General features: G+C 44.5%; 1 protein-coding gene and 1 long non-coding RNA gene across 3 annotated transcripts; one reads left to right on the top strand and one right to left on the bottom strand.

Moving 5' to 3' along the window:
- Positions 1-269: 269 nt before the first annotated feature.
- LOC308389043 lies at positions 270-21,408 on the bottom strand. Of its 2 annotated transcripts, XR_013970208.1 has the most exons (6): positions 21,346-21,408; positions 20,828-20,881; positions 11,883-12,020; positions 11,710-11,776; positions 11,526-11,577; positions 270-405 (listed from the first exon to the last, which is right to left on the bottom strand). It is a non-coding gene; the product is annotated as an uncharacterized lncRNA (long non-coding RNA). The 2 variants fall into 2 exon arrangements; XR_013970209.1 differs by lacking the exons at positions 20,828-20,881; positions 21,346-21,408 and having other exon boundaries at positions 11,526-11,623; positions 11,883-12,006.
- On the top strand, positions 12,088-16,874 carry dkc1 (dyskeratosis congenita 1, dyskerin). Its single transcript, XM_080870156.1, has 15 exons — positions 12,088-12,187; positions 13,053-13,108; positions 13,191-13,277; positions 13,630-13,721; positions 13,797-13,981; positions 14,214-14,278; positions 14,456-14,582; positions 14,665-14,795; positions 15,005-15,148; positions 15,334-15,454; positions 15,638-15,756; positions 15,829-15,932; positions 16,250-16,292; positions 16,366-16,515; positions 16,640-16,874. The coding sequence occupies exons 1-15, from the start codon at positions 12,172-12,174 to the stop codon at positions 16,700-16,702; spliced, it is 1,503 nt and encodes a 500-aa protein (XP_080726282.1). The 5' UTR covers positions 12,088-12,171; the 3' UTR covers positions 16,703-16,874.
- Positions 21,409-22,098: the final 690 nt, after the last annotated feature.

Genomic DNA, 22,098 nt, shown 5'->3' with positions numbered 1-22,098 from the left:
TGAACATCTAACCCCTTCGAGTCAACCGGGAAAATTCTGGAGAAGGGGAAAGTCAACCCCTTGCAGGCCAGAAAGTAATGGGACAACTTACATACTTTGTTTGTTTGTTTGTTTTTATGTGTGTTATCAAGAAGATAATTCATAAGAACACAGGTTGATAAATGTGCAATTACTAAGAGTTGTTGTGGTGTTTTTACTTGCCTGCTGTCATTTTTGATTTCCTCTGCCTTTAGGATTGCAAGTATCCAGACTCAGGAGAGGGGGTCAGTGGGAAGCCCACTGCTGGGTTAGGGTAACCCTTGCCCTCATGGATGAGGTGATAGGACAGAGGCATTCCATTAAGCCTCCTGTCCTAATTTCCTCTCTCCCTGAGGACACTCCAGGGCCAAGCACAGCAGTGGGTGACTAAAACGAAAGCAATGAGGAAGAGTGTCAGCCACCCACAACCTTGGCCCACGCACCTGGTTTAATCATCCACCTGCCACAGATCTGCCTGATTGCCTGAGCCACTATTTAACATGGTGGTTCAGTGGACTTCTTGGTTGGATTGTTGAGTAACTCTTGTCAGTACAGCCTGGTTCGCCTCTGGGTCCAGTGTGAAGTACTAGTCTGTTCTAACTGCGTTTCCTTGTCCTCCTGGACCCGTTCCTGTTTCCTGAGTCTGGCAGTGAGGTGTCGAAGAGGACTTGTAAGTGGAGAGTGAGGAGCGGATGTGTGTAGTGTGTTTTGGAGCCGTTCCCCTTCCATCCCTGGAAATCCCAGCCCTATACATTGCATACACTTTCACCTTTGAACCCAATGTGATTGTAAACAAACGTGACTTTCTGAATTCAGCTGGTCTGCGCCCGAGTAAGTTTCATTGTGAGATTATTAAAGTTTAAAATTGTTTAACAAGCAAATACACAATTAATATAATTAATTGTAACGATCTACTATAGTGGGAATAGTTTGTTGTTCAGCAGAACAGTGTCTGGTATGTTGGCTCATATACTTCTTTGCATTTCAAATAGAAGTTGGGCTGATTCTAACTTCAGGAAGTGTTGTTAATTATTCTTTTTGAATCATACTTATAGGGTTTATAGTAGGTCTTGTACTGGAAATATAAGAAAAAACATGTGATTTAGTCACATTTAATTTGTGTGTAAACAAAATTTTAAAAAGTTGGCACCAATTGTTTTCTTAATTTAGTAGAACTTGAAGAGTTTCTTCAGTGGGTAAACAATTAATATATCTCTCAGAAAATTCATGTTATTTGTAGTACTATGCACTTGCAATGAACAAGTTGTCCAACCTTAGTTTACTATGTTCTGGGAACCAGTTAGATGTTACAGTGTAGGGATTTTACCTTACAGCATAAAGCACCTTGAGACAAATGTTGTTGTCATTTGATGCTATATAAATACAATTGAACCGACTTGAACAAAGACAAATATGCTACTACTACTTGTGAAAAAAGACCCTACTTCCTGTACCTGCTATATATAATCGTGGCTAAAGTGTTAGCAGCTCATTTTGAGATGGTTCTTCCTGGACTTCTCTCACAGGAACAAAACTGCTTCATTAAAGGGCTTCATCTGGTTTTCAGTGTTCACACACTGCTGTCCTGTCTGAATTAGTTGTTTCGCTAAAACCAGAGAAAGCATTTGATTGTGTTGAGTGGAATTATCTCTTTGTTGTGTTGAACAGTGTTGAATGAGGTTGTGGGAAGTGGTTTAGCTGTTTCTTTATGCACATGACCTTCTTCTATGTGCATCCCACCAATCGTGTCTCTTTTGTAGAGGTTCGGGTTTTTTTTGTTTTTTTGTTTTTTTGCTCTGGCTTTAAGATTAATCTCGTCAAAAGCAAACGTGTTCCTGTTAATCCTCGAGCTCTAGCACTCAAACAAAATCATTTCCCTTTCAACCTTCAAACATTTCAAACTTCCCATCCATCCATTCGCTTCCGCTTATCCTTTTCAGGGTCGCGGGGGGCGCTGGAGCCCATCCCAGCTGTCATAGGGCGAGAGGCAGGGTACACCCTGGACAGGTCGCCAGTCTGTCGCAGGGCCAACACACAGGGACAGACAACCATTCACACTCACATTCATTCGCACCTAGTGACAATTTGGATTATCCAATCAACCTATCCCCACAAGCTGCATGTCTTTGGACGGTGGGAGGAAGCCGGAGTACCCGGAGGGAACCCACGCAAACACGGGGAGAACATGCAAACTCCACACAGAAAGACCCCGGCCTGATGGTGGAATTGAACTCAGGACCTTCTTGCTGTGCGGCAACAGTGCTAACCACCGTGCCACCGTGCTGCTTCCAACTTCCCGTTCTTTATTTTTCCAGTTTGGTTCCCTTAGTTGCCCAGATCAGAGTGTGTTGTATGGGACAGGTGATTATTTCCTGATAATTTACATTTACAATAATTTACCCAGCAGTGGGGAGTAGACTTCATCACAGTAGATGTCTTTCTGAAAGTGCTGTAACTAATTTAGATTCGAAGACTTTATTTATCCCCGAGGGGCAATTGAGAAGTTTAAGAATATAATCCACCCACTGTTATCATCTTCAATGCCATGTACCAACACAGAGCAGAACAGCTATCTGAACACTACTCCAACAGAGGTCGATCATCTTGTTAATAATTTTACCTCCTCACTACGTACGACTCTGGATACTGTAGCTCCTGTGAAAACTAAGGTCTCTAATCAGAAGTACCTGACTCCGTGGTATAATTCTCAAACACGTAGCCTAAAGCAGATGACTCGTAAGCTGGAGAGGAAATGACGTGTCACAAATTTAGAGGATCATCATTTAGCCTGGAGAAATAGTTTGTTGCTTTATAAGAAAGACCTCTACAAAGCCAGAACATCGCCAACTGAACTGCACCAAAGAGCAGCTAGAATCATCCCTCGGACAGAACGGAACAACGCTCGATATTATGTTCTGTTGTGAATAAACATGAATTAATGAGGTTTATGTTTTTTACAAAATTCTTTTTAATTATTTTTTTTAATGATTCAGTGATAATAGTTTGCATTGTTTCGCTGATGCACAAACTAACAGAAACGTGCAGGAGATTCTTCACAGCACTAACATCAATGGAATATATGAAGGACGTTTAAGGAAATGATATGAATACTCTGATCTGTCGCTGTGCCTCACACAGTGGAGAAGTACTGAATAGAATAGACTATAAATATCCTTTATTGTCCCTCATTGACAAAGTTCATGGTTAAAACAGCTGCTGGGAGGAAGAACCTGCGACTCTATGTGCACCGTAGATGCACCGTGGTACTTTCCCCACCTTCCCCAGACATGTATCCCATGATGCCACACAACACAACCACCTTAGGAGCCTGGAGCTGATGCCACGCTTCTTCCTGCAGATGTTTTCTCCATCCCTGATCTTCCTTCTTCAGCTCTCGGCTCCTACCTTATTTGATGTAATGGTTCTTTCTTCTCCTTTATTTTAGGGTTGATTCGGGGATTGTTATTGGAGAAACACCATACCTTCAAGAGGGCGCAGTGTTGTCCACACAGAACTTAATGTTGTTTGTGATGCTGTCAGTGTCCTCCCATGACGAGCACAGAGATCTCCCCAGACAGTGGAGCTGAAGCAGTCCCTCAGACCATCTCTGGTTTACCCACAGGCTCGAGATGAACCAGGCTGTGATCTGAGCCCCCCAAAGTCTCTGGTGTGGTAGGTAATGTGTTGGGTGAAGGTGAGCAGAGTACAGGACTAAGAGATATAATTCAAATCGGCAGATTGGAAAAGGCCTGGGGATGCTGTGTTTGGAGTCTGCTGGTAACATAACATCGCAGCTGTTGCTGCATTTAGCAGAGGGTCGGACATACAAACAGCACGTGGTAGCACGTGGTTCCTGAGCACCTTGGAGGTGCTCAGGAACTTTTACTCGTGCACCATAGAGAGCATCCTGGCGGGAAACATCTTAACCTGGTTCGGGAACAGCACCATGCAGGACAGACGAGCTCTACAGAGGGTTGTGCGGTCAGCTGAGCGCACCATCCGCTCCGAGCTCCCTGACCTGCACTCAATCTACAGCAGGCGGTGCTGGACCAAGGCCAGGAAGATCGTGAAGGACCTCAGCCATCCCAACAACAGACTGTTCTCTCTGTTGAGGTCAGGAAAGCGATTCCGCTCCCTGAAGACCAACACAGAGAGACTGAGGAGGAGCTTCTTCCCGCAGGCGATACGGTCTCTCAATCACACCACCACACAGTACTGACCCACACATACAGTTCTTACACACACTGGACTTTCTGGACTTTGGTTTTGCACAACACTGGTCACTATATTCTTCATTTCCGGTTAATACTTGTACAGCTGCTGTTATTGTGTATATATTTATTTATATTTAGATTTCTTCATACATTCTTATATAGTTCTATATTGTGTATTTTGTTGTACAGTTATTTTATTTTCAACTTTAATTTATATATTTTATCTTATTCTTCCCAGTTAAATTTACCCTTCATTCTAATTTGTGTTGTACAGTTATTTCATTTTTAACCTTAATTTATATTTTATTCCTTCCTAGTTAAATTTACCCTTTTTAATTTTCATATTTATTTCCTATCTTATTCATAGCCTTTTCCTTTTTTGTTTTCTTTAGGTCACGAGCAGTTGTCCAAGCATTTCACTACATATCGTACTGTGTATGACTGTGTACGTGACAAATAAAATTTGAATTTGAATTTTTAATACGGCCTCACTCTAACAGCTAGCAGCTCAGTGACGGGTCTGTCCCTTCTCCTTCGGTTTGCTGACGCAGGATCTGCGACTCTTCCTCCTCAGCTCACAGGGAACATCAGACCACTCACTGACATGCAGCACCACAGAGCTACGGAGACCGAACGGCACATCCCTGGTGTAAGTAACAGGAGCGTGGCTGCTCACAGTCTCCAAGCACAAGAACTATTAAAAAAAACCTACGTTGTCCACAAAAAGATCTGCTCCTTGTGTGTGAACGCAAACCGGAAGAAACAGAAACACACAGAACGTCAATGCCACTTGTTCCAAGTTTTCGAGTTTCATGTAGTGTTTAGTCTTCCCAGGCGATCGTGGCTCAAAAGTTGGGAGTTTGTCCTGTAATGGTAAATGGCCTGCATTTGTATAGCGCTTTTCTAGTCCCTAAGGACCCCAAAGCGCTTTACACTACATTCAGTCATTCACCCATTCACACACACATTCACACACTGGTGATAGCAAGCTACATTGTAGCCACAGCTGCCCTGGGGCGCACTGACAGAGGCGAGGCTGCCGGACACTGGCGCCACCGGGCCCTCTGACCACTACCAGTAGGCAAACATGGGGTTAGTATCTTGCCCAAGGATATTTGGCATCCAGGAGGCAGCCTGGGATCGAACCACCGATCTTCTGATTAGTGGCTGACCTGCCCTGCCACCTGAGCTACAGCCACCCCGGAAGGTTGCCGGTTCGAGCCCCGGCTTGGACAGTCTTGGTCGTTGTGTCCTTGGGCAAGACACTTCACCCGTTGCCTACTGGTGGTGGTCAGAGGGCCCGGCGGCGCCAGTGTCCGGCAGCCTCGGCTCTGTCAGTGCGCCCCAGGGTGGCTGTAGTGACTGCCATCACCAGTGTGTGAATGTGTGTGTGAATGGGTGGATGACTGGATATGTAAAGTGCTTTGGGGTCCTTAGGGACTAGTAAAGCGCTATATAAATACAGGCCATTTACAGTTTACCATTCCCAGTTTAGGGTTTGTTAGCTCTGTGTAGTCGCTCTTTGCTTTTGTTTATTCTTCAGTTCCACCATAATAAAGGTGTCTGCATTTGGGTCTTCATTTTCATCTCCACATGATCTGCCTTTGTAAATCGTGACAGTCATAAAAACTGAGTACTGAGTAGGAGCTGCTCCCTCAAATCCGAGGACTTCATCCTCCATTGGAAAAGGGTGGAGCGCTCAGTCCAGGTCATGGACAAGTTGCTGCCTAAAGTGGAGGAGTTTAAGTACCTCAGGGTCTTGTTCACGAGTGAGGGGAAGGAAGAGCAAGAGATAAAGAGTGACTCTTGATTTACCTGTCATTCTACGTCCCTACCCTCACCTATAGTCTAGGTCAGGGGTCTGCAACCTTTAACACCCAAAGAGCCATTTGGACCCGGTTTCCACGCAAAAGAAAACACTGGGAGCCGCAAATACTTTTTTAAATCTAAAATGAAGATAACACTGTATACGTTGTTTTTTTTACCTTTATGCTTTGTGTGAACAACTAAAGTAAGTAAAGTTTATTTATTAAGCGCTTTTCACAGACAGGCAGTCACAGAGCGCTGTACACAAATATTAAAATAAACAATAGACATTATACACAATGTAAAAGATCAAATGTAAATAATGTAAAGATTATAAAATGCGTAGATCAACAAAAGGCTTGTTTGAACAGAAAAGTTTTGAACTGCTTTTTAAAAGAATCCACAGAGCAACTAAGGTGTGTTGTTTATGAACTCCATGAAGTGCTACAGAGAAAAGTACATTTATGTAATTAACACATTTTGAACTCTTTAAGAAATATAACAAAAGGAAAGACGCTGAACTAAAATGATCCAGCAAACAAAAACTGTTGTGAGCCTCCACCCTTGTATCGCCTTTGGGCTTTTGGAGCCTTGACCTGACTTTTAAAAAGTAATTGGAAAAAAGCACTATGCTGCTAAAAATGAAAAATAGATATTTACAAAATTCTGCCTAAATATGTATATTACCTGGTTAATGTGTGTGGCGGGGCGTGGTCTGCAGTGCTGCTGCATGGGAAGCGGACGCACCTGAGCGGCACCCGCAATCACGCCTCGCCGCCTTAAAGTCTGTGCTCTCTCTGCTGTTGAAGAGCTACAGCCGGCTGTATGCGTACAGCAACCGCGTGTGAAAAGTGGTCAATAAAGAGATGCTGAAAAACGTGTTCATGCAAACATCGTCGGGTCTGCCGTCGTATGTTTACAATGGGACTTCTGCCCCTGAACCTCTGCGCACAGCGTCTGCAGATCGGGGCTTTCATCTTTATGTAGGACTGTCGTGTGAGGCGTAAGTGGTGTTTGTTTTTAACATAGTTCACGGTGGAGAACAGCTGCCGACATAATGTGGATCCGAAGATCCATAACTGGCCTACCTGGGGTTGAAAGTCTCGATAAATGCACGGCGTTTCGGCGGGTACACCGGCTTCCACGAGTGTGACGCTTATTTTGAGCAATGAAAAAATAAAGATATAATTTTATTTTTATATTTCAATATAACAATAATCTTCCAATTTAGAACTACAAGTTAAAAAAAGAACTAAACACAAATAAAATACACTTCAGCAAAATACTTCTAATTTATTTTCCCAAACCACCCGGAGCTGCAAAATAAAGACTAAAGAGCCGCATGCGGCTCGCCGACCCCTGGTCTAGGTAGTGCCCAAAAGAATGAGTTTACGGATACAAGCAGCAGAAATCAGCTTTCTCTGAAGGGTGGCTGGCGTCTTCTGTGGAGATAGGTTGGGCCGCTATTCCTCTGGATCGAAAGTGGCCAGTTGAGAAGGTTGGTTGCACCTGGGTGCCTCCTGGGAGGTGTTTCGAAATGAGGCCCCAGGGCAGATCCAGGATATGCTAGAGAGATGAAATCTCTCAGCTGGCCTGGGAACACCGCACTGACACATACAGCCAATCGGATCCTATCCACATATGAATTACTTTTATAATACATATAACATGGCAATGGGCCCAAACTCCAGATTTACACAGTCAAGGACTCTCTTCCATAAAGGCAGTACCATTAACTTAGCTATGAACTTAGCAATGATGTTAAACTGCAGCAGCTCAGCTGTAAAAATGGGAATATCTGATCTTACACCCAACACTGTGCATCACACACACATTACGGCACGTGTGTTTTCAGCATGTCAGAGGTAAACAGCTCACTATCAGAGCTCCAGGTAACAGGCTCTGAGACGAGTTCCTGGGAGAGGAGGCAGCTTTTGGGGGCAGACGGGCTCCACCTCAACACCTGGGGACGCCGTTTGCTGTCCGCCAATTTGGCATTTGGCGTACAGCACTCCCACACACGGCCCTGTCATTACCCCAAACCGACATTACCTGCTGATCTGTCCGCCACTGACTGATGTCCCTCTGGTCCCAGCTCCTATATTTGTTCCACTTTTAACAGTAATACACAAAACTCTGGACTCGGACCTCTCTCCCACAGTCAACACAATACCCGTCATAATCACAAACAGAGAGCAACAGAATCATCATAAATCCAGTAACTCCAAAAACATTAATAACCTCCGGCCTCTTCAAAGATGTCAACATCCATTGAACTCTACTGTCAAAAATCCACCAGTCTCAGTCAGTATGGCACTTTTAAATGTCCGCTCTCTGTTGAACAAGTCTTTTATTATTAATGATTTAAGTTTAGATAATAAACTTGATTGTTTATTTTTAACTGAAACGGCTGGGCTCGGATGCACTAGTTGTTCTCACTGAGGCCTCCCCACCAAATTTTAATTTCTCTTTTTCTATTAGAAGTGGTGAGAGAGGTGGTGGGACTGCATCTTTAGCCAACAACACACTCACCTCCAAACACATTTTATTTGATCATTTTACCACTTTTGAATTTCATGCTATTGTTTTTAGCAGCCCTCCAGTTTTATCTGTCACAGTTTACAGACCACCTAAAGACAGCGCTGCTTTTATCAAGGAATTCTCTGAATTTTTAACAAACATACACTCAAAATATAACATGATAATTCTAACCGGTGATTTTAACCTGCACATAGATAATCCTTCTGACCCTGCATCAAAAGAATTCTAAAACATTCTTCACTGTTTGGATTTTACCCAGCACGTCACGCAGCAACAACAGAGGAGCAACACGTCATGCAGCAACACACTCTGGACCTGGTCATCACCCATGGGCTGTCCACCAGGGTGTCCTCTGTTGTTGACTTGGCTGTCTCTGACCACTACTGTGTGTTTTTTAACATCACCGGTTTTATTCAGCGGAAGACCTCGGTGCGAACTGTGAGGAGGCGCTATCTAACCTCTGAAGTGGCTGCAAGTTTAAGTTTCAAGAAATTCATACTTCACCAAAATAATCAGTGATAACAAAAATAATCCCAAGGTCCTCTTTTCCACCATAGATCATTTATTTAACCCTGATTTTAACAGCTCCCAAAGAACCCCCACAGACTCGCTCTGTGAGCAGTTTGCAGACCACTTCAGGGGAAAAGTCAGCACCATCAGATCTGATATTTTATCTTCTCACGATATGATTGTAAACACATCTGAGGGCTCGATTGTACCTGAGGAGACACTGGACAGCTTTGTCCTGGTTAATGCTGAGAACCTTCAGAAAGTTTTCTCCACAGTGAGACCCACCACATGTCTTTTAGATCCAATCCCTTCTTCACTCTTTAAAACACTTTACTTTTTTTAAAAAACTATATTTTTTGAGGTTGAGCTTTTATACATGATGAATTGCTCTCTTCAGTTGGGTGTCTTCCCTGCTGCCTTTAAAACGGCGGTGGTGAGGCCCCTTCTGAAGAAGAGCAATTTGGATTGTAATGATTTTAATACAGACCTGTATCCAACTCACCATTTTTAAGTAAAATCTTAGAATAACGTGTTTTTACTCAGATTAATGACTTTTTGAATGATAGACAGATCCTGGAGATATTCCAGTCTGGATTTAGGGTGAACCACAGCACAGAGACGGCTCTCCTAAAGGTTCTAAATGATCTTAGATGTAACTGGGACTCCCAAAAGCTCTCAGTCCTGGTGCTACTGGATCTAAGCGCAGCCTTTGATACAGTAGACCACGCTATTCTTTTAAACAGACTGAAACACATGGTGGGCCTCTCTGGTGCTGTACACAACTGGTTCACTTCCTGTCTCTCAGACAGAACTTTTATAGTGAGTATGGATACATGCTCCTCTAAGATCCATAAAATGACATGTGGTGTGCCTCAAGAGTCGGTTCTAGGCCCTGTACTTTTTAATTTGTATATGCTCCCTCTCGGCAGTGTCATCAGGAGGCATGGAGTGAACTTCCACAGTTACGCTGATGACACGCAGCTGTACATCTCCGTGTCTCCTGATGACACCAGACCAATGGATGCTCTTTTTAACTGTATTCTAGATATAAGATCTTGGATGGCAGAAAACGTTTTACAGCTTAACCAGGACAAAACTGAAGTTTTAATCATCGGTCCTGAGGCTCAGAGAGAGAAACTCTTGTCTAAATTACAGGCATTTTCACTATGTCCTTCGCTACAAGTGAAAAACCTGGGTGTTATTTTTGACTCTGAGCTTGGTTTTATCCCACATGTTAAACATGTAACCAAAATTGGATTTTTTCATTTTAAAAATATAGCCAGAGTCCGCCCTATTCTCTCTCGGGCCAACACGGAGATGCTGATGCATGCTTTTATTACCAGTCGCATTGATTACTGCCCTGCTCTCTGGTCTCCCCAAAAATAATATTTCACCTTTACAACTTTTACAAAACTCTGCAGCTCGTGTGCTGACGAAGATCAGAGGGCGGGCCCACATTACACCGGTTTTAGAATCGCTGCATTGGCTCCCCGTGTGTTTCAGGATCGATTTTAAAGTTCTTTTATTGGTTTTTAAATGTCTTAATGGTCTTGGGCCTTCTTATCTCTCAGATCTGCTTTTACCATACGAACCCTCGCGGACCCTGAGGTCCTCTGGTGCTGGCCTTTTGATTGTTCCCAAAGTCAGGACACATACTCACGGAGAGGCAGCTTTTCAGTGGTATGGTCCTCGTCTGTGGAACAGCCTGCCGGAGGAGCTCAGGGCCGCAGAGAACGTACATGTTTTTAAGAACAGGCTCAAAACCACCTTTTTAATTTAGCTTTCACCTAACGTTTATTTATTTTATGCTTATTTATTCTATCCTGTTATTCTATTTATTAATTTAGGCTTTACCTAATATTTATTGATTTTATTCTTATTCATTTTTTATCTTCTTACTCTATTTATATTTATATTGAACCCCATTCTTATTTATTTTATCTTTTTATTCTGTATATACTCTTATTGGGTCATAGCTCCAGTGTTTCCTCGGAGGGCGCTCTCTGCACCGGGGCTGTGATCGACCGTGGCTGCTGGGGCTCTGGGGGTCCTCTCAGCCTGGCTGGGGGGGCTTCTTTGTCTCCCTCCTGCTGTGTGCCCGGCCTGGAGGCTGCGGTCTGTGACCGGCTCCCGGTGCAGATGGCTCCCTGTGATACTGTTTCCTCACCTGGCTCATGTGTGCCCAGCCCAAGTTTACTCTTTAAGTGTGCGTGTGTGTGTGTGCGTGGGGGGGGGGGGGGGGGGGGGGGGGTATGTATCCATGATCGTTTATGTTAATGAGAGTGTGGGGAGTGAGTTGGAGGGCACGGTAGGGTGGGCTGCTTTTAACCATGTAATTCATTTTGTGCTATATTGCTGTATGAAAAGTGCTTTATAAATAAAGATTGATTGATTGATTGATTGATTGATTGATTGATTGATTGATTGATTGATTACCTGCTCTTCTTCCTCTGCTCTTCTTTTTGGCCCTAAACACAGATGAAGTCACCTGGACACCAAAGGTCAGGAAGAACAAATGTAATCCTTCTCTTCTCCTTTTGTTTATATGTAGAAAAAGGAAAAACTTAATAAAAAGTAGATCAAAAACGGAAGAAAACTCTGATCCACATATGAACATTACCTGATGCTGCTGAAGTGATGCAGTGCACCGACAGCGTGTTCGTGTCGTCGGGTGAACGATCCACGCTCTGTACATTTATATTTTAAAAAGTTGATTCAGGATTTAATGAATCGGTATTGCGTTATTCAAACTATTCAAAAATTTGAATCGGGAAATCGATTTTTTAAACCCACCCCTAGTTTGGTCACACAGGAGGAGCCTCACTCACATGTCCACTTTCCCATCAGGACATGTAGTAACACTGAGGAGGAGTCACAGTGGGAGTCACTCAGTCTGAACTTTGACCTTCAGGTCGCTCCTGTTTCTGAAATCTGGAAGAAGCGAGGAATGAAAGACACGTTTGGTGATCTCCACACCACGAGGTGGCGGTAAACCCCTCCGCTTCTGCCAACACCAAAGAAGAAGGAGGAGCAGGGGGAGAAGAGGAGGAAGGGGTCGCGGTGCGCGCTCAGTCGACGGAAGATGGCGGACACAGAAGGTAAGCACGAGGCTCGTCTCTTCCAAACTTTCAGCTTTTAGTTTTAATCAGAATCAAATTCACGTAAGAGACTGGACAGAACCAGAACCTCCGCGCCTGCGCACATCCGCTCGCTACGCGCAGCCTCTTCGACTGAGCAGAACTGCGTTTAAAAAGCAGAAAACACGTTTTCCAGAAAAAAACGCCTTTTGATCGTGAATGTTCTGAGTCTGTTTGTTGGGTTTAAGGTTAGGATGATCTGGGGACCGGTTCGAGCTCAGGTACACGTGACAGTGTGTGTCTGCGTGTGTGCAGCACGTGTGCAACCGCAAACTGACTTTAACTGTTCAGGTGGATCGTGTGTTGGTAGGATCTGATCAGTGAGCTGGATCGGATCAATCCGCGGATTTTAATCGATCTGCAGGTTTGGTTGAGCTGCTGGGAGGTCTCGGTGCCGACTGAGCTGGGTTTGAATCACTTTCAGTCAGTCTCTGCTGGGATCGATCACTAATTGATTATTACGATCGGGTCCAGTTCACTGCATCGATCTGCGGCCGCGTTAAACATCTTGATTATTAATCGCCTGATTACTGATAAGTTGAGCAATTGAGCAAGGCCTGTTAGCTCGGTGTATTAGCCACTTCATGCTAACAACCACGTGTGGCAGGGAGGCCACGTGGTTGTGCAGCTGCGCACGAGGGAGAGAAGAATGAGCCGATTTAACCTGTGAAATAATTACAGTTCGTGTCGTCACCATTTTGGCACCAGATTTTTTTTTTTCCCACCTTTTGTGTTAGATCATCTTAAAGCAGGTCAAAGACAGAAGTCTGCCTGCAGACTGAGCATGCTCATTGTCACCCTGATGTCAGGTTTGTTGGTTTTTCAGCAACGTCAGTGAAGAAGAAGAAGAAAGTGAAGAGAGTCAGTGAAGAAGATCTTGGGGTGAGTCAGAAGGTCAGAGGTCGCCAATTCAGCGCCTGGCACTGTGAAGTGTGTGAACAAACTTCTTGTTTTTGTTGTTCAGGAAGTCCAGCAGAGCGGGGACTTCTTCATCCGCCCAGAGTCCAAAGTCGCCTCATTGGACACGTCGCAATGGCCACTGCTGCTAAAGGTAGGTCACCTGAGTCTGCCTGTTATTGTCACCATACTACTTCCTGTCAAGTGATGGTCATGTGATGTGATGAGCCTGTTTATCCATTCGCTGAGTGCTGCCTTTGAGTCGCAGTCGGTGCTTCTGCTCCCGTTCTGGGGGCGGAGCCTCTCGGTTGGGGTCCTGGCAGCGTCCCGGCGTTCTGCCGGACGACAGACAGAACCTCGCCAAGAGAACGGTGCAACTCGACCGCTGCCAAGACGACTTCCTGTTCTGATCATATGACACTGCAACCCATATCCAAGAGCCTGACAGTGTGCTGTGTTGCTCTTCAAACAGGAAGTGACGTTCTGTGTGTGTTTTTTATCTGCAGAACTTTGATAAGCTGAATATCCGGACGGCGCACTACACGCCGTTACCGAGCGGCAGCAACCCACTGAAGAGGAACATCCACGACTATGTCAGGTACCGCCCCGCCGACACACCTCACCAATACGCCATCCCAGCGCCCCTCTGATTCTACTTGCTGTTTCCTGTCAGGTCAGGCTTCATTAACCTTGACAAACCAGCAAACCCATCATCCCACGAGGTCGTGGCGTGGATCCGGCGGATCCTTCGAGTCGAGAAGACGGGTCACAGCGGCACGCTTGACCCGAAGGTCACGGGCTGCCTGATCGTCTGCATCGACCGAGCCACCCGGTTGGTCAAGTCCCAACAAAGTGCAGGTAATGATTACCACTTCCTGTTCCTGTTGGAGGTGATCATTGTGATGCCACACAGAAGATTGGTTCACGTGTGGCAGGTCACACCTTTGCAGCGATCAATTGCTGTGACCAGTTTATGATCAGCTGACAGGAAGTGGTTCACCTCTGTAGTCCGGCTCGCCGTCTTTGCCCCTCGCCAAGGCGTGGGCCCAGTAAACTGCTGCCGCCTCACTGCTCTCTGTGTTTATTGCAGGTAAAGAGTACGTGGGAATAGTTCGGCTGCACAACGCCATCGAGAGCGAGCACGTTCTGGCCCGGGTAAGACTTCCTGCCGCCAAGCGCTCGCTCATCGATCTGCTCGAGTATTGATTGGCGTGCTTATCGATCATAAGAAAGCTCCTTTTTGATTAAAAACATCCTAATACAGTTTTCCTGAAGCTCTTATTGGCTGGCTGCCAGTCATGTGACCTCCACTGACTGGGATTATATCTGCAGGGGCTGGAGACGCTGACGGGCGCTCTGTTCCAGCGGCCGCCACTGATCGCCGCCGTCAAACGTCAGCTGAGAGTTCGAACGATTTACGAGAGCAAACTCATTGAGTACGACCCCGAGAGGAGGCTTGGTGAGCGAGACGATCATTTGGCGTTTAATCGCTTCACCTGTGTGGGGGCGCAGTGATGTCACAGGTCACGTCTTTCCTGCAGGTATATTCTGGGTGAGCTGTGAGGCGGGGACATACATTCGCACGCTGTGCGTCCACCTGGGGCTGATGCTCGGCGTTGGAGGCCAGATGCAGGAACTGAGGAGGGTCCGGTCAGGGGTCCTGGGAGAGAAGGTGAGCATCACTTCCTGTGTGATGTCACTGTGGTTTCAAAGTGTTGAGTCCAGGCCCGCTGCTCGGTGCAGGTCTGTCAATTGAACTTTGACACAGAGACGGCGATGGAGAGGTGGTGGACATGGCGTGTCCAAACCCCGAACCCGAGTATCGCCGACATGACATCGCAGCACTTAATGATGACATCACTCACCGGATCTCTGTTTCAGGACAATTTGGTGACGATGCACGACGTGCTGGACGCTCAGTGGCAGTTCGACCACAACAAAGACGAGTCGTACCTGCGCCGAGTCATCTTCCCGCTTGAGAAGCTGCTTGTGTCACACAAACGCCTCGTGATGAAGGACAGCGCCGTGAGTCTTCCTTGCCATCCTCCCAGTTTAGAAAACAACTGTGAATGTTAAAGTGGAGGTCACCTGTTTGGTGAAAGTCAGGCAGATGCTCGCCGTATTTCACCTGTTTGTCAGCGAGATTAACAGTCATTGATGAGCTGCTGAATTTTACCTGCACAGGTGACACTGAAAACATCTGTCTGCAGGTGAACGCCATCTGTTACGGAGCCAAGATCATGCTGCCAGGTGTGCTCAGGTATGAAGACGGCATCGAGGTGAACCAGGATATCGTTGTCATAACAACAAAGGGCGAGGCCATCTGCACAGGTGAGTTAGTGTGTGATGCCGTCACGTCCTGGTCAGGTGAAGCCACGTGATGAGTTGAGTAGCTGCAGCAGCTTTCGGGCCGTGATGACTTGCTATCTATCACCCATAACTGATGGCTCCGCCTCTGCTCGATTGAGGTTATCAATTAGCGATGGGGTCATTGACCAGTTTGTTTTTGTGCAGCGGTGGCGCTGATGACCACAGCAGTGATATCCACATGTGACCATGGCGTGGTGGCAAAGATCAAGAGGGTGATCATGGAGAGGGACACGTATCCCCGCAAATGGGGCCTGGGACCAAAGGTGCGCCTGACAACACTGATCAGCTGTGAGCGAATAACCCGATCGAGTGTTTAACGAGTTTTTGTTAATCAGGCGAGTCATAAGAAGATGCTGATTCAGAAGGGACTGCTCGACAAACACGGCAAGCCCAATGGTAGCACGCCGGCCGACTGGAAGGACCAGTACGTCGACTACAGGTACGTGCAGGGGTGGGGTCCAAGTGGAGGACAGGTGCACGTTTCTTATTCGGACACAGTAAGAACACCTGAAGATGATTCTGTAGCGTGAGGTAAAGTCGGGCAGGTGAAGCAGACAGTTATCCCTCGCCGAGCTGGCGTGCTCTCCGAGGGAGTCAGTCTGCGACAGCAATGTTCGGGTCTGGGCTCCTTCACTCAGCTTCCTGCTGATCTGCAGCTCGCCTGAGAACAGTCATGTGACAATGTCCACCCCAGCTGTCACTCTTCTGAGTTCAGCAGGAAGTGTTTAAGGTTTTGGTTTGTTTGTTTTTAAACAGTGTCTCCCAGGCGACCGGGGAGTCGGGCGATGCTTCAACAAAGGTAAACTCGAACAGTAATCACTCAAATCAGGTGTAGTCTGAGCTGATGCTGACCTTTGAGCTCTGATCTGCAGAGGAAGCGGGAGGTGACGGAGAGTGAAGGTGAAACGCCACCCAGCACACCGTCTGCAGAGGAGGCAAAGAAAGAGAAGAAAAAGAAGAAAAAGGAGAAGAGGCTGAAGCTGGCAGAGGCGGAGGCGGAGGACACGGGCCCAGAAGCACAGGTGAGTGCGTCTGTGACCTAACTGTGCAGCAGGAAGAAACTCTTAAACGACTGCACAGAGGCTTGTCTGCATTTTTCAACAGTGTGCGTGTGACTCGTGTTTTCATCATGGCTTCTTCCTGCAGGTTGTGGAGAGCGCAAAGAAAAAGAAGAAGAAGAAGAAACAAAAGGAAGGTGACACAGAGTAAGGAGTCTCAGGTGAACGGGTGGCGAGACCCGGCCCACGTCAACCCTGAGTGCAGATGGTTGTGGGAGTTCTGCATGCAAGCAGAACATAATGTTATTTTGTAAAAATATTTTTTTAAACTGTAAATACCTGTTTGTACTTTTAAGATTAAATGTTTTTTGTTCTGAAACTGAGCTTGAGCTTTTTGTTTGTTTGGTTTGTTTTTTGAAAATTTGACCTCGGACCAGAAATAAAAGCTTTATCATATACTTGTATATGTCATTATGTGACTTCAGGACACAGTTGAGAAAATTGTAGCTGGTCTGGTTGTAATCTCATTACATTTCCTCCTGAAATGCAACAACTATGGTAGAGGAGGGGGTGTGGCAGCAACTTTCCACTTTAGCTTATTAATCAAGACATGTTTAGATTCATTTGAAAGCCTGACTGAGCTTTTTCCACCTGAGCTCAGAAACCAGTCCTGTTATCATCCAACTGGCCCTTAGTCAGAGTTTAATTCCTCAGACCTTTTTAATCTGATTCAGTGTTAGTCCCAAATAAATAATTACAGTGCCTGACGGTCAGTGCTCCGTTAAGCTGAGCAGTCCTTTAATTAATAATGACTTTCTTCAAAAGTAAAATTTTTACCCTTAGAAAAAAAATATTTGAAGAGTTTCAGTCAGGTTTCAGAGCTCATCACAGCACAGAAACAGCTTTAGTGAAGGTTACAAATGATCTTCTTATGGCCTCTGACAGTGGACTCATCTCTGTGCTTGTCCTGCTAGACCTTAGTGCAGCATTCGATACTGTCGACTAGCAGTGGGTTTTGTTTATCGATTAAAATCTATTCTAGCTTGGATAATGTGATATCGATTCATTAAAATCCTGAATCGATTTTTAAATTTATTTTTCCTGAAACGCCAGAATCTCAGGTTAAATCTCACAGAATTTCAACAACCACCAAACATTTAAAACAGTAAATGAGAGCAGTAACACGCTTCTGCACAGAGACGTAAACACAAAGCGCCGACGGATCAGAATCGGTGAGATGTAGTCTTTCTCACCGACGACACGGTTGGGGCTGAAAGCTGACAGCTCGCTGATTCTGATGTTTTGGCGCTGGAATATAACAGGGGAAAATAACAGGGCTGGACTGGGACAAAATATCGGCATTTTGACTAGTGACCGGCCCACCATGGTATTATAGGAAAAGTCCTAAATCCTTTAAAGCCTTTATAATAAGCTTAAACCTACACCACCTTCCCTATTCTGGTATTCTGAACAGTAACACCTAATTTATAATTACATATACCTATAACTAAAAGGGTTGCCAACTCCCAGCAAAGAAAAAAAGTAGGGAACCACTCCCCCACCCTCTGCCTCAAGATGCTTAACTAACAAAACCGATTTAAATTTAATGCACGTATACAACAAATGCACATAAATCTATTATTTTTCTCCAGTAATTAAATAGATTCAACATCTTTCTTCAACAGAATTGCAGACTGCACAGATGGTACCTTAACAAAGTAAAGAAAACTATAACCTACTAGGGTATATACTAACTAGACTTGATATTTACTGAATACAATAATGGATTTCTATACATTTGACATCAGATGAAAACGTTGGTTGAAAGATTCAGATAATTATTTGTTAAAAGTGAGACATTTTAAATGAGAACAAGAAAGAAAAGTATTTCTTTGTGCCCCCCTCCTCTCCCTGTTAATGTCCTACCTGCCCCCCTGGCAACTAGGGCTGCCACGATTAGTCGACTAGTCACGATTACGTCGACTATCAAAATCGTCAACGACTAATTTAATAGTCGACGCGTCATTTGAAGCTTTGTAAGATCCCAAAAGACGCAGGAATAAGTAGTAGGATTTAAGAGTGTAATAACGGACTGAAACAGAAGATGGCAGCACTGCATGTACAAGGATGCCAGCTGCCATTAAACCCCGAAGAAGAAGGCTGTGTCCCAGAATTCATAGCGCGGCCCTGCTCAGTTTCCAACAATGGCGGCAGCTAGTTGGTTTTAATATTACTCTTATTATTCTTTCTGGGTCACAAAATAAACGTTTAACATATTTTCAGGGAAAATGTGTAAACCTCAAATATCTGCTCAGTTTATCAAGATACCACATAATTTCAAAAGCTCTCCGACATTTTCGGAGACGTCTGTTACCCACTAGCTCGATAGCGAGCCGGGGGCAAGGCTCACTAGAGCCGTGAGAACACCGGACTCCCGGCTTCAAACCCACCGCTGTCTTTCGCTATTCAGGTTAAACATGATATATAAGTCACTTAGATAACTTAAAAATGTTATTGTTTGGCTTTTTTCACTGTTTTATTTGTTCCTGAGTAAATCGGTTTGGCTGAGATTAAAGTTATAGTTTTTACACAGCTGAATAAACAGCTGATTATCAGAAGTGTGAGACGGTCGAGAGTTTACTCCGGTGTCCTGTTATATTTTAGATACCAAGGAGCAGACGGCTGAGTTTATTAAACTCCATCGAAACAATCTGCAAATGTCATTAAAATTTAATAAACTATCATCTTGTCTTTATTTTTAGTTAGCACATACCTTAAACAGCTGTAAGCTAATGATAGCTATATAAGAGCAGATGCTGCTGGTGCAATAAGCTGTACGTTTTACGTTCAACGGATGATGATCTTATTAGTCAACTAATTGCAAAAATAATCGGTGACTAGTCGACTACCAAAATAATCATTTGTGGCAGCCCCCTGGCAACACTTTGCTAGACCCGCCCCTACACAGTTACCAGCTGTCAGCTACATAGAAAAGGATCCTGGTGTTATTTGTCTCTCAGAAACAGCTCATAACTTCAACTCATTCATGTCACCTAAAAGGTAAACCTGTTTCTCCATCACCTGTTCAGCTCTGATGATTCAGTAAGGACATCTCCTGGTTTCATCTTCATGTTTCCCTCTCACCACATATCCAAACCGACATCATGACCAGCAGCTTTACAGCTGTGGCTCCAGCAAACATCAGCTGATACTAGAAATTAATATTAAATAAATGCTAACAACAGCTGATCAAGCTTAAACGTGCTGCTATTGTTTAATGCGACCTCCGCTGGTTTCCTCTTTCTGATGCAGAGAAAAAAGCCGATCAGCTGATCATTGATCAGTTTCATGATTGAATTAGCAACTTTCTAGCTGAAGTAGTATGGGACAAATCGCGTTCCTTTTCACATTGACTTTAAAGTTTGACCTCCTCGGCTGTAATTGGTCCAGCCCAGAGTTGATCATGACCAACTGGCCAATCCACCACTGTTCATTTATACCGTTAAAAAAAAAAAGAAAAGGAAGAAAACCCCATTGGCCCATAAAAACGAAAAATCACTAGCGGCCCACCGGGCAAATGCCCGGTATGCCCGATGGCCAGTCCAGCCCTGAAATACAGTCATGACAATAAACGAATATGAGTTCAAGGACTTAACAACATTACTTCAGTTACATTACACCAACATCTCTGATACATTAGCACTAAGGGAACACTGAATGACCTGGTGGTTTATGTCCATCTAAGATTGCCACAAAGTAAAAGATCTCTCAGCAACATTATGCAACATTTTAGCCACATTATTGCCCCGATCAGATCAGTGAGCTGGGATTTTCTATTCTAAGCATGAGCTACTGTTACAGCAACAGACATTAATGCTACTGGTGTCCCACACAACAACTCAATGTCCACTATGTGAAGCAGCCAAACATATGCCTTCTCCTCTCGTTAACAGAGATAAATTGCTGGCATATTGGTTTTACATCTATACTGTCCAGTCTCTCCTGGTGGACATACAGCAGCATTGTTTAATCTCATTTGAGTCATTGTTGACTTTAGCCATGTTTTCTGAGAGCACTGAAGCTTCTTTCAGCCTCAACTGAGGATACTGGGATGACTAAAAGCAGCCTGACAATTGTCATGATAATAAATACTAGTTAATCTATAGCACCAAATCATCAGCCAGTCACCTGTGACCTCGCCTCTTCACCTCTGAGCTACAACATGGCAGAGCTGCCTCTGTCACCTGATAAACAACAGTGAGACACTCCACATACATGCAGTCAGACATGTGCTTCAAATACAGTCATGAACCAACAAGTCATCATCCAATTTCACCTGTGATCTTGTGTCACCACTACTCTCTGAGCTTTGTGTTGGTTCTTCTGTCACCTGACAAATAGGACATACATGACAATAAGAATAAAATGTGGAGCTGCTTCAGTGTTTCTGTCACTTTGTGCAGATCTTGACTCATCAGTAATGTTTGTAGGGTGAGTGCGTTTTTACAACAATTTATACACTACAATACACACTACAAGGTGGAATATTTGCAAAATCGTGACTATTCCTATGAATATGTCAGTGCCATTAGGATGAAATTATTTAACAGCCTCTGTAAACTTATATCCTGGCTGCTCGAGGCTGCTGTTTTCTGACAGTTTCAATCAAAATTAGAAATGCTGCTCTGAGACTGAGAGAACTAATAGTGCTGCATGTTGTGCAGTTAGTTTATAAAACACGTTATTCATGGTTACATACAATTTTAGACTGATGTGCGCCAAAACCTAGCATAGCCTGTAACGTTATTATGACGGACACATTTTTATGAGTGAGCTTTGCTTTAAGTGACTTACAGGTTTCTTTGAAAAACACTTTCTTATATCCAGATTCTTCCTTTTTGCCGCCGTCCTCCTCGCAGCGCAGGTTTGCCGCTGCTAAAACTAAACAGAGCTCCCTGAAAGGCTCAGCCAATCACATTGGCCATATTTGTCACATGACGTAGGACTCCAGTAGAGAAGTAATTTAACTCTTTCTGCACCGCTGGGCGAATGAGACGCTGACAGATCGTTTTTTCTTTCTATCGGGTTGTTTTTCTTTACTCGAAGAGATCAAATTATTGGTGGGGACAATTCAGTAATCGCTGGATCGCTGGTGGGGACACGTCCCTTCCGTCCATGCCAAATCTATGCCCTTGGTTCAGATGCTGATTCATGGTTTTCTTTTGTTTTTGATCTACTGCAGAATATTTTTATAAAATCCCAGGCCAGGAAAATCACCTAGATGTTTTTCTGTGATAAAGTCTCACAATTGTCAGCGTTCTTTTTATAGATATAAAAATATGGAAATGTACTGATGCATGAGCTGAATTGTAATATTTCTGTCTGAGGCAAAATTTCCCCGAATCGAATTGTGGATTGAATCGATTCTAGAAATCACTGACGATACCCGGCCCTACTGTCGCCCATAATATCCTATTAGAGCACGCTGTGGGTGCTCAGGTACTGCACTGCAGTGGTTTGAATCATATCTATCTAATAGACTCCAATTTGTTCATGTAAATGCACACTAAAGTTAATTATGGAGTTCCACAGGGTTCAGTGCTAGGA

Source organism: Rhamphochromis sp. 'chilingali', assembly GCF_963969265.1.
Source record: "Rhamphochromis sp. 'chilingali' genome assembly, chromosome: 21".
NCBI classification, from domain to species: Eukaryota; Metazoa; Chordata; class Actinopteri; order Cichliformes; family Cichlidae; genus Rhamphochromis; species Rhamphochromis sp. 'chilingali'.
Note: the sequence above shows the minus strand (reverse complement) of the source record. Positions and strands in the feature narration are given on the sequence as shown.

What these genes read in the sequence shown, in the direction of transcription:
- dkc1 (XM_080870156.1), top strand. An exon ending in CAAGTCCCAACAAAGTGCAG is followed by an intron (nt 13,982 to 14,213) that starts GTAATGATTACC and finishes TGTTTATTGCAG; the next exon opens with GTAAAGAGTACGTGGGAATA. An exon ending in AATGGGGCCTGGGACCAAAG is followed by an intron (nt 15,757 to 15,828) that starts GTGCGCCTGACA and finishes TTTGTTAATCAG; the next exon opens with GCGAGTCATAAGAAGATGCT.